Source organism: Sus scrofa, chromosome 16 (assembly GCF_000003025.6).
Source record: "Sus scrofa isolate TJ Tabasco breed Duroc chromosome 16, Sscrofa11.1, whole genome shotgun sequence".
Lineage (NCBI taxonomy): Eukaryota > Metazoa > Chordata > Mammalia > Artiodactyla > Suidae > Sus > Sus scrofa.
In genome coordinates, this window is record NC_010458.4 from 32,263,911 (window position 1) to 32,276,515 (window position 12,605).

At 38.9% G+C, this 12,605-nt stretch overlaps 1 protein-coding gene across 1 annotated transcript in view; it reads left to right on the forward strand.

The window, feature by feature from the left end:
* The window catches only part of ITGA1 (integrin subunit alpha 1), a 179,653-nt gene that overhangs the window by 133,646 nt on the left and 33,402 nt on the right, over window positions 1–12,605 (forward strand). The window contains 5 exon segments of the mRNA XM_021076769.1: window positions 501–631; window positions 5,426–5,592; window positions 7,225–7,361; window positions 9,988–10,098; window positions 11,900–12,109. Coding sequence (XP_020932428.1) covers window positions 501–631; window positions 5,426–5,592; window positions 7,225–7,361; window positions 9,988–10,098; window positions 11,900–12,109 — 756 coding nt within the window.

Genomic DNA, 12,605 nt, shown 5'->3' on the forward strand with positions numbered 1-12,605 from the left:
CTTTCAGGACCATTTATGACAGACAGTAAAGACTGCATACTGAAAAATGTGTTTGATGGAATGTATTATTTATACCCAGCCTCAAAGTTCAGTGAACCCCAAATTGACCCTAGAACAATTTTCTACTCCCTCTCTTGCTTGTATGATGTGTTTCCAGTACCTTTAAATATCTCTGTGTAATGGAATTGAACAGGAACTAGAAAGCAGAGCCAATTACTCATAATGTTTTCCTTGAGGATTAGACAAGATGACGTTATATAATTTTTTTCCCTCTCTCTGGTGTCAATAACCCTGAAACAATTTTGTCTGCACTATAAAAAGAATTTCCTTTGGGAACATCTGAATAATTCCTCTTTTCTCCACTTGAGGGCCTCTTGGGCAGATTTCCAAAAGATGTCTGATTTTAATTTTTTGTTAACCAATCCAAGTTCTCAGATTTATTTGAAACGGTTTTTGAAGAGACTCTTCTGCCATAAAAATTCTCTGCTGGGTTTTCACAGCGTATTCCATCAGGTGGAGATGGTGAGACACTGAAATTTTTTGGCCAGTCTATCCACGGAGAAATGGATTTAAATGGTGACGGCCTGACTGATGTCACTATTGGGGGCCTTGGTGGTGCTGCCCTCTTCTGGTACGTATTTTAATAACATCTAAATAATCTGATAATATTTCACAAATAGTTTCAGAGTTCAAGAGTGTGATCAGAGTTTGTATTATGCCAAATGACTATTTCCTTTAGTGCTTCATTATTCAGATAAATATTATGCAGTTAAGGAATCTGAGAAGTTTATAAATCTTAAAAATAAAGAAACCATATTAAAGAAACAAGTGGAATCACTTCTTAGTTTGGGGTGTCTGTGATTAGGTTGACACGAAGGTAAATAGTCTGTTTGTGGGGATGCATGAGAGAAAAGAAGACCTCATACAGGATGTATGGAAACCAGAAAGTTTCCCTAAATTTAAGTTACTTATAAGCTTTTAGGGATAATTGACTCTTCATGCATTTACCTAATTCAGAGAATAAGACGTTTGTGTATCATTTTGTGATTGTGTTTATATTGTTGGTCAAGCATAGAAACATCCACAGTATCTTTTCTCAGCCTTGAAAATGCCTGCATCTCCAAATTAATTTCAGTTAGTTGTAAAATCCTCATCAGTGGTCATTAATTATACCATTTTATTTTCTTTTAAATTAATAAATTACTTTATTAGTAGCATTAATAACTAGCTTTAACCACTTAAAAGGACACAATTTCCAAAAGAGTTCTATTTGAAAAAAAATGACTAAAAATGCAGAGAATAAACTTCATGAAGAATTTGATAATTTTGAAAAATGTTGCAAACCTTATTAAGACAATAAAGGAAGGATTTGATCAATAAAAAATACATTTGTACCATGTGACTCAATGGAAGTCCACATGTTGATTCTTTCAAATTAATCTTTGGTTTAATTCAATTCAGATGGTCTTTCTCCAAACTTTATTTAGAAGGATAGTAAAGAAAATTATAAAAGAGAGAATGAAGAAAGAGACTTGAAAATAGGCAGCTTGGTCATAATTTAAGATAAATCTTAAGAGCTAATTGTCAGAAGTTCTCACTGTGGCTTAGCAGGTTAAGAACCTGACATAGTGTCCCTGAAGATGCGGGTTCAATCCCTGGCCTCACTTGCTCAGTGGGTTAAGGATCAGATATTGGCACAAGCTATGGTGTACGTTGCAGATGCAGCTCAAATCTTGCATTGCTGCGACTGTGGTGTAGGCGGCAGTTGCAGCTCCAATTCAGCCCCTAGCCTGGGAACTTCTGCATGCTGCAGGTGCAGCCCTAGAGAGAAGAAAAAAAAAAAAAAGAGCTAATGGTCAAATAAAAGCTGTACACTAAACTATACACAAACAGTAACTATTATGTTTAATTTTTTTTTTAATCTGTACAGCAGAGGGAAAGGAAAACTGAAAGGTGATGCCTAGGAAAGGAGACTGCTGGGCAGCAATGGCAGGAACAAAGAGTACATTTAGTTTTTATTTGAATTGTTAATCCTGGATTAATCATTATTTATTAAATTCACCCTCTTATATTAAACATTTATATTAATATATTAACCTCTATATTAACAGTATATTAATATAAATTTTAATATATATAAAACATAATATTAAACATTTATTTAATTCACCCTCATATTAAACATTTATATTCACCCTCTCGTATTAATATATGTTTTAAGGGCAATTTTTATTCTCCAGTTTTGTTCCAGGGCCTTTTTACAAAGCCCCCAAAACTTATTTATAGCCTCTCCTGCCTCTAAACAAGGCTTTATCATGGATAGGCCAAATGACAGAGTTGGGTCCCTGTCATTGCTCAGCAAAATGGACTAAACCAGCAAACTGCAACATGAAGACCAAGATGTGCAATGCTGTAGGGGGGCTGAGAGTGGGTAGGGATGGCAGGTGATAAACAGGGGCCCACTCAGCTGTCAGGGAGGTACAGGGGCAGGTGGGAGGGTCCCATGCTATGGGTGGATAGAGCCGTAGATGCTGCGAAGAGCTGGGTGGGCAGAAAGGAGGTGCCGGGTGGGGAGTGGTCAAGGCAGCAGCATGACTGGAGAATCCAAGCTTCAGAGCCAGAAACTAAGCAAGCTCACTGGCTCATTAGTTGCTGGTGAAAGGGTAAACTGGTTGAAGCACAATAGCATGTGTTTGCCACTAAAATGTTAAAAAGCCTTTAAATATTCATCCTTTTTTTTTTTTTTTTTTAGGGCCACACCCAAGGCATATGGAAGTTCCCAGGCTAGGGGTTGAGTCGGAGCTACAGCTGCCAGCCTACACCACAGGTGCTGCAACTTGGGATCTGAGCCACATCTGCGACCTACACCACAGCTCACAGCAATGCAGATCCCCAAACCCCTGAGTGAGGCCAGAGATCAAAACTGCATCCTCATGGATACCAGCCAGATTCCTTTTCGATGTACCACAATGGGAACTCCCTAAATGTTCATACTTTTTAACAGGAAATTTACCTCCTAAAATTGTTGAAGATATCATATATGGTTAAAGATGTATGATCTTTAGAGTTTCAATGCTATAGGTAATAACTTTAAAAAAGAAATTAAGCTAAATATCCAATGATAAGGGATTGAATAGACTATGATTCATGCATATGTTGGAATAGTATACTGCCATTAAAAATAATTGTCTCTGAAAAATATAAACATTGGAAAATTTTTCATTATAATTTGTTAAAGTATGTATGTTTCACATGTATATGGACTAGTGTGTGTACATGTACGTATATATGCATGTATATGTGTGTATCTGCGTGTGTGTGTCTCTCTCTCCCTTTCTCTCTCTATATATATGTATATGCAGTCTTCTGCAAAGAAAAAAGTGCTAAGTATACCAAATATGAATGGTGATTATTGCTAAGTGGTAGAATTATAATTAATTTATATTTTCTTTCTTTCCTTCATTATGTTTTCCTATTTTCTCTGGGTAAATTATTTTAAAAGAAAAAAGAAAAGTAACCATAATTTTTCTTTAAAACGCAAAAGCACAAGCAGGGACCTATGTATTCACAAGATACCTAGCTCTAGAGAGCCAGTCTGGTTATAAGGCAGAAGCAGATAAATGTGTTCAACAATTATGCTGGCTTTTTTCTAAGACACTGATATCAGCCTCCATATACTCTCCTTGCCTAATTTTGGATGATCTGCTCTCACTTCAGCTTAGTGGAAATCACTGGGCCTTGGAATTTGAAAAGACTGAGTTTAAATCCCAGTTTTGCCCTCTGAACAGCTTTTGACCTCAGACAAAATGCTTAATTTCTCAGAGCCTCAGTTATCTCACAAATAAAACAGAGATAATAATACGTCTTGTTATGAAAGGTAACTTGAATTTAAATGAATAATAAACAGCACGTGAAGGAGTTCCCTAGTGGCTCAGTGGTTAATGAACCCAACTAGAATCCATGAAGATGCGGGTTTGATCCCTGGCCTCGTTCAGTAGGTTAAGGATCCGGTGTTGCCTTGAGCTGTGGTGTAGGTCACAGATGCAGCTTGGATCCTGATTTGCTGTGGCTGTGGTGTAGGCTGGCAGCTGTTAGCTCCAATTCGACCCCTAGCCTGGAAACTTCCGTATGCTACAGGTGCAGCCCTAAAAAGCAAAAAATAATAATAATAATTAAAAATAAAATAAACAGTGTGTGAGCCTAGCACAGGGCTTCAAATGCTATTCTCCTTCCCAGAAACAGAGCAAGGCTGAAGCTACAAGAGCAACAGACAAGTACTATTGTGCAAAAGAAGTTGTCCCACTGGACTCCTTCCAGATTAGGAATAAACTGGAAGGTGCCAAAAATATTGTTTCAGTTCTGAGGTCACTCTTGGCCATTTGTTTTCACGCTCTCTCCCTTTATTTATTTTTTCTTTTAAAAAATTTAATGGCCACCCCTGCAGCATATGGAATTTCCTGCACCACACTTGAATCCAAGCCACAGTGCCCGGGGCCAGGGATTGAACCCGCATCTCTGCAGCAACCCGAGCTGCTAAAGTTGGATTCTTAACCCACTGCACCATGGTGGGAACACCTTCATCTCTTTTCTATTATGGGCAAAACTGATCTTTGGCCCATAAATTTTAGGGGATGAAAAATAATTTTCCCTCTACCCTTGTGAGTTCTTGGCTGTGACTCCTGTTATAAAAGACAGATTAACAGGGGGAAAAAAAAACCCTCAGAAGTTTATTAACACATATACCTCACATATACATGGGAGATGCCCAGGAGTAAATGAATAGCACCCCCCAGGTAGCTTGGAATTCACACTTTAAAATCATCCGAACAGGGAAAGGGGAGTGGAGTGTAGGCTCTTAGAGGAGGGTAATGATTTTTAGGATGAATAGTCTCTTAGAGGACTAGATGAAAGGTAAGATGGTTTATAACAACGTTTTGGTGTGGCGTCCACTTCAGCCTCCTCCCTTATATAAGAGTCAATGTTTCCTGGTTGATGAAGCTCCCAGAAAATGGATTTATGACAATAGAGTTCCTTTTGGGTGATCTGTCTTTAGGCAGATAAGGTGAGTTCAGAGAAAGCCTGTCCCATTGCTTGTTTTTTTAAGTGCCAACAGCTCAAAATAATCAATATACCAAAGTAGCAGTTTTGGGGGTGGCCTGAACTCCTAGAGTCATATTTTAGGGTAGTGTATTCTGCTACCCTTCAGAACCCAAAGCTTAATGTGGTTCCAGAACAACCTGGGTGTCCTCAGAACGTCAGATGCAACCTCTTCTGTATCAAAGATTCATGACAGAAAGACACCCACGAGCCCACACTGCACACGAAGAAGAATCCTTTTGGATGCACTCAGTTCTCACTCCCAGAATGATGGTGTGCACTAAATGTAAAAATGTGTGACTGATCACCGTTGCTTATGTGTTGGAAGGTCCCGGGACGTGGCTGTAGTCAAAGTGACCATGAATTTTGAACCCAATAAAGTGAATATTCAAAAGAAAAACTGCCATATGGAGGGGAAGGAAACAGTATGCATAAATGCCACCGTATGTTTTGATGTGAAATTGAAGTCCAAAGAAGACATGGTTTACGAAGCTGGTAAGTGTCCCATGTACAGAGGACTTTGGGGCCGAAGGACAATGTGTTGGCTCCAGCCTGCTGAAATCCAGTAAGATATTTTATTTTCCTCAATGGTAAAAATCTGTACATCTGCCCCTCTGAACATGTTGAACACTGAAAAAAAAATTCTATTGCAAAAGGAATAGGTTATGGAACCCAATAAATCCTGGAGCAGAAACTACATGCTTATATTTGGTGGCCTTCTATAGCTGGATTCCATATTTCCCCTCTGGCTCTCCTATGCATTCTGAACAATCTAGTGCTAATGACAGAGACATCGGTTCAGAGGCAGGGCTGGCAACTGGGCTCCCTCCAGTCAGACTGGTATTGCAGAAGACCGAATGCCTTGCCACCCCCACCTTCCACCTGCCTGAGAGCCCTTTGCTCCAGCCAGAAGGGACCTCTGGTCTTTGAGTGTCAGAGTCCGTGGGTATTGTCAGGCACATCACGTCAGCCTGGGTATCCCCTCCTCCCTACACTCCACAGTTTTTAAAGCAGTTTTTAATGATAATGAAACATGTTGGAGTCAAAACTATGAAGGCCATTGGCTGCTGAAGAGTGATGACTCTGCCAACCAAATAGAAGTAGGAGAAAAACTATTGATCTTTAAAGTCTACCTTTCTTAGTTTGCTCTATATGTGCATATTTATGATCTGCAATAGACCTCTGATGGGAAGATAAAAATGAGGTGTAGGAATGTAAAATAATGACTTTATATTTTCATACGCAACATTATTCGTCTTGTTTTTATATAGTAAGCAAGCTATCAAATAAGAAAGATTGTTGCCTTCATGGAAAGTATAAGGTTTAACTTTCTTAATCCTGGTATGCTTAGTTTATTGAACTTACTTATTAAGCTTATTTTATTATATCCATTGAACATAGTTTAAAATGACATTATTTATTAAGTAGGTTAAGATGTCATTAATGGGGGAGTTCCTGTTGTGGAAATGAATCTGACTAGGAACCATGAGGTTGAGGGTTCGATCCCCGGCCTCCCTCAGCAGGTTAAGGATCCAGTGTTTCCGTGAGCTGTGGTGTAGGTCACAGATGCGGTTCAGATCTGGCATTGCTGTGGCTCTGGTGTAGGCCAGCAGCTGTAGCTCTGATTAGACCCCTAGCCTGGGAACCTGCATGTGCTGCGGGTGCCGCCCTAAAAAAAAAAAAAAAGACAAAAAAAATAAAAAATTAAATTTAAAAAGTCATTAAGTATATTTTTGTCTCTACTGAAATACAACATAATATTCTAAGCAGGGCTCCAACATATCTAAACTTAAAAAAAATTAAGTGAAAACTCAGTAAAATAGGCATGTTCAAGGAATGAGGTGATATGTAGGTATGTGTGTACATGCATATTTATGCATATGTACACATTTTAAGATGTGTAATTAAACATTAAAAGCCTTGTGAACTCAGAAAGCAGTTCTATAGATTTCCTGGAGGTTATTTTAATGACTGCAAATTGTACTACAGTAGTATGGATATGCTGACTAATAAAACTTTGTGAACTGCCCAAGAGAATTTTCTATAATGCTAATTTAATGAGCTAGATCATATGAAAATCACCCCAAATAAACATTTCTATCAATCATTCTTTTTTTATTTTTATAGATATGCAGTACCGTGTTACACTAGATTCTCTAAGGCAGATATCACGGAGTTTTTTCTCTGGAACTCAAGAGAGAAAGATTCAAAGAAACATCACAGTTCGAGAATCAGAATGCACTAAGCATTCCTTCTACATGTTGGCAAGTAAATCATATATAATAGCTGCCTTATTCCAGATCAAGAATAAAATATAGGTGTCTTATTTCAAGTCAACCAATCTTATTGTTTTGTTTCAAAGTGCATATCATGAATTAAACTTTGTTCACTTTTATCAGAAAATCACAGGTCCGATTTTCTAATTTCCAGACACATTTTATAAAATGTGTTTCATCTTCTCTACGAATGTTATCAGACATCCATGTATTATGGAACAGTAAAAGGCACAGTGAACCACTGGAGAGAGACCTTGTATCTCACTCATTTGTTCATCTCACTCATTCATTTATTCTTTCAACTGGAAACATTGGACTTTGGTGGGCATTGTCTGTTGATTGTGGATAAGTGGTTAAATGCCCTGAGGCGAAACTGTTGGGCCGTATGCTTTCTGGGTCTGTTCTTATCCCTGAACTCTGTTTCACTCTTTGACTTCAGAGTAAAGGGGAAAGATCTGATATTTTCTATCGTCTGTAGACTTTGTGCTACCTGTTTCTATTTTAGTGGATGAGGGAGTCTTGGAAAGCAAATTATTAATCTCTAGAGACACCTGGTAAGCTAGTTTGAACCATTTTAAAAGTATTTTATTGGGTCACTGTATGTGTGGGGAATATCCCCAACTAAGGGCAGGGATTTTGTAAACATTTTCTTAAAAATACATGATACTTTAAAAAAAGAAAAGAAAAATAGAATGGATGTATTGAGAAAACACTGATTTCAGTAATGGAGATGGAAGACTTAGAGATTGGAACATTGTCTTGGGATTTTACTTAGCGGGAAACACTAGAGGCCTTTTGTTTTGGCCACACCCATGATATATGTAAGTTCCCAGGCTAGGGATCAAATCCAAGACACAGCTGTGACCTACATCACAGCTTCGGCGACACAGATTCCTTTAACCCACTATGCTGCATCTTGGAATTTAAAGGTCACAGGCTGATTTGCCCCCACCTCTGTCTTAGTTCTGTATTCTTGAGGTATTCATGTTCCACATTTTTAAAGTATTATATACTCAGGGTCAGGATAGTGAAGGAAGACATGCATGCTGGCAAACCGTGCCTCTTCTTCCTCAGTGATTTTCAGGTTGACCTTACCCCATGACATATATCAAAATTGGCTTATTCTGTCAACATTGAAATCATTCTGTGATTAAAAAATGAAAATGGAGCTATCTTCCTATTTGTTTCATCACAAACGAAGGTTTAGGAGTTAAAACTTGGATAAAATTTGAAAAGGCATGAAACCAGGGAGTTCCCGTTGTGGCTCAGCCATATGAACCCAACTAGTATCCATGAAGGTATGGGTTCGATCCCTGGCTTTGCTCAGTGGGTTAAGGAACTGGTGTTGCTGTGAGCTGTGATATAGGTTGCAGATATGGTTCAGATCCTGCATTGCTGTGGCTGTGGTGTAGACTGGCTTAGGCAGCTCCATTTGGACCCTTAGCCTAGGAACTTCCATATGCCGCACATGCGTGTGTAAAGAGCAAAATAGTAATAATAGGAGTTCCCATTGTGGCTCAGGGGAAACGAATCCGACTAGGAACCATGAAGTTGCAGTTCGATCCCTGGCCTTCCTCAGTGGGTTAAGGATCTGGTGTTGCTGTGGCTATGGAGTAGGCCAGCAGCTGTAGTTCCAATTAGACCCCTAGCCTGGGAACCTCTATATGCCGTGGGTGCAGCCCTAAAAGGCAAAAAATAAAAATAAAAATAAAATAATAATAATAATAAATAAAAAGAATGAAAATAGATTTGGCAGAGCCTCCACCCTGCTAAAAATCATTATAGTGTGTATTTCTCCAAAAATGTAGTATCTAGCTATGTAAAGGCACTTGTAGTAAAAGGAATGAACTGGTTTCAAAATTTCCAAAATTCCTCTGGATTTTAATAGATACATTTGTTCTGGAGTCAGGATGGAATCTACATCCCAGCTTGCCCACATTCTGAGTAATTTTGACAAAGTGGTGTAGTCCTTAGAGGCTCGGTTTTTCAGTCTGTGAAATAAAAAGACTATAATTATTATGCATCTTGGAGGATTGTTGAAGTATTCCTCAATAATGTATATAAAACATAATTCTGGGCATGCCATAAATGATGGCTGTCACTGATGATAGTATAAACAATATTGATCACATCCACATTATTTTCATATCATTTTACATTATAAAATTCTTACAACTCAAGGTATATATATGTATATATATGAAGTGCAACTCAATTTAAAGAAGGGTGGCTTTCCTGAAGTTGAGAGACTTCCCTAAAAGTATTACATAGTTATTTTTAGCTCAAGATCTCACAAGAAATGATGTTGTTATGTAAGTAGCTCAGACTGGTATATCCTGACATAGCCAAGGATGACATATCCATCATTCCAGCAGGCCTGTCTGAGAAGCTGGGCATGAATCATCTGGTCATAATCAGAAGTCTGCATTACAGCAGTGTCCCTTGTCAAAGTAGAAAGTTCATGTCAAGCAAAAGCCTGATCAAGTCATATGTCAATGAGATGTGCAAGAATGTCCAGTGAGCCTGACCCATGGGGGCAAGAAGGAAGCCACAACAACATCAGAACATCCAGTAAATACAATACCAATGACATATTTTATGTTTTGGCCTCTAGGACAAGCATGACTTTCGGGACTCTGTGAGAATAACTGTGGATTTTAATCTTACTGATCCAGAAAATGGACCTGTTCTTGATGATTCTCTACCAAATTCAGTACATGAATATGTAAGTTGGAATTTTTTAAATCAGAATATGTATTTGAATATATTAGGAAAAAAAAACCTGGAACATATAAGCAGATGCACAATGCAAGCCTCTATCAATCAATCATTCAAAGAAAGAATTAGATTCCTCTAGACTTTTCTCAATTCTCCTAACCTCCTGTTGTTGGTGTTTAAACGAACTTATATATGACACCTATTTTTCTCTCTCCTGAATTGAGGACCAATGGAAAGAAAGACATGGTTGGCCAGTTGAAACTCCCTTTGTTATTAACCAACACTGGATTGCAGGGCATGGTTTAGGTTTATTGGGTGTCCCCCTCAGAGTCAGGCTTAAACTATAGGTAACTAAACAGGTCATTAGCAGTTCTCAGCAGTCTCAGGCCAGGGTGGTCTGAGGTCCCACCTTGTAAAATTTGCAGAACAGAACCAGAGACGTAGATGTGTGCTTCCCACGCTCACCACGCCCCAGAGGGCAGAAGAAACAGGAAGGGACTAAGCTGTATTTACCTAGTTTCTTCTCCCAAATTTGCCATCCACTGTCCCACCCCTGAGAAAGAGCGAATGAGTGGTTTGAAGGTTGGAGTCACAAGTGTCGTACCAATGGAGAAAACAGTAGGGATGGGAAATTAGTTTTCCCCCTGTACCTGTCTTCTGTTTTCCCTTCCTTCCTTCCCAATGTCTATATTGAGTGTCTTATATGTACCAGGCATCAGAGGTTACAGTCTAACCTAAGCAACAGGTATTAGGTAGTAATTAAAACACATGCCCTGGAGGAGAACTTCCGAGCTCCACAGCATCGTCTGCTAGACTGACATGTCGAAGGGCACTCCCTGGAATTTATGACATTGAAGTTGACACCTGAAGCCTAGGGAGATTTTTCATCCTATTAGAAAAGTGGAGGGAGCAGTGTCTCAGGCAGAGGGACATGTGCAAAGATTCTAAGGCATAAAAAGGAACCAAGCTGAACTCACTAGTGTGGCTGAGGCTGCAGAGCAAGAGGGGAAGATGATGTGGGATGAGGGAGCCAGGAGCCAGAGTATCAGGACTTGGGGCCAATGCACAGATTTTAAGCTTTTTGGAAGATCTGGGGAATGCTATTGATGGCTGTAAGGGGTTCTGTGATAGTGCTGGATTTGTATTTTTTAAGGACTACTTCAACTTCAAGGTGGAGAATGATTGGAGGAATCAGGAGTGGGTGAGGGAGACCAGTCAGGAAGCTGTTGCTTGAGCTCGGGTAGGAAATAAGAAGGGCTGGACTCGAGGTGGTGGTGGAAATGGAGAGGTGAGAAGAGGTGTGGGAGATGCTTAGGTAGAGTGGACAGTTCTTGGTGATGGATTGGACAAGGGGGAGGGGCTTAATGAAGAAGAGTCAAGGGAAGCTCCCAGTTCTGCAGCTTGAGCATTTTCTACCCTCTTGACCAAGTGCTATTAGGATCCTAAGTGTTGGCTTCTTTTAAATAGAAAATGTCATATCAGAGATGAGCGCTACAGCGTTCTCCCATAGCTTTGGGTCTGAGAGTACCTGACTTTTTTGAAACTGTTCTACTCTAGCAGACTCAAGCCAGTGAAAACTATGCATTCCTCAAAGGACTAGAAGGACTTTTAACCAACAGTAAAATATTATCCATTTCCCCTGTAAATTATAGGAATAAATATAAAAATTCCTTTTGATTTCTGCAGCGAAATCTGTCTAGGATTTGCTTAACATTTTGGCAATATGTCCTCTCTTTTAGCAAGTTCATAGGTAATTTTCAGTAATGCCTAGCTGAATTTTGCAAAATGCTTTTCTGTGACCATTTCAGATTCCCTTTGCCAAAGATTGTGGCAACAAGGAAAAATGTATCTCGGACCTCGCCCTGAATGTATTCACCACAGCAGAGGGCCTGCTTATTGTCAGGTCCCACAATGATAAGTTCAATGTTAGCCTCACAGTCAAAAATAAGAAGGACAGTGCCTACAACACCAGAACCATAGTGAATTATTCTCCAAATCTGATTTTTTCAGGAATTGAGGTAAACTTTTTGTTTTATATTTATTCATGTAATAATCATTCATTAAACCTACATTCATACTGCTGGGCTGTTGTTATTTCATTGATTTTAGAAGAATAGAAACATTTTTAGAACATTAGTATTTACTAATGGAAAGGACCAAGCTTTTTTGGGAAAGCTTTCATTCTGATATGATTCTTAGAGATGTATGACTCTTCTTGGATTCAATATGAGGAAAGGATCGCTGAGATACCAAAACTGTATGCGTCACAGAAGCCTTTACCACTGAAATTGAGACTGAGTCAAGGAAAAAATAACATAACACTCAAAGTCAAAACAGTTTAAAAGAAGTGCAGAGGGAGTAATACACGTGGTGAAAAACAACAGAAAATTTACATGCAGAAAAATCAAGATACCACTCCCCACTTCCTCTACAAAATCCTTATGTTGGCAAGAGAGTTGTATCAAGTGACTGTGTCTCACTGTCATGACAGAAGTTTTTTATTTGTTTATTTTT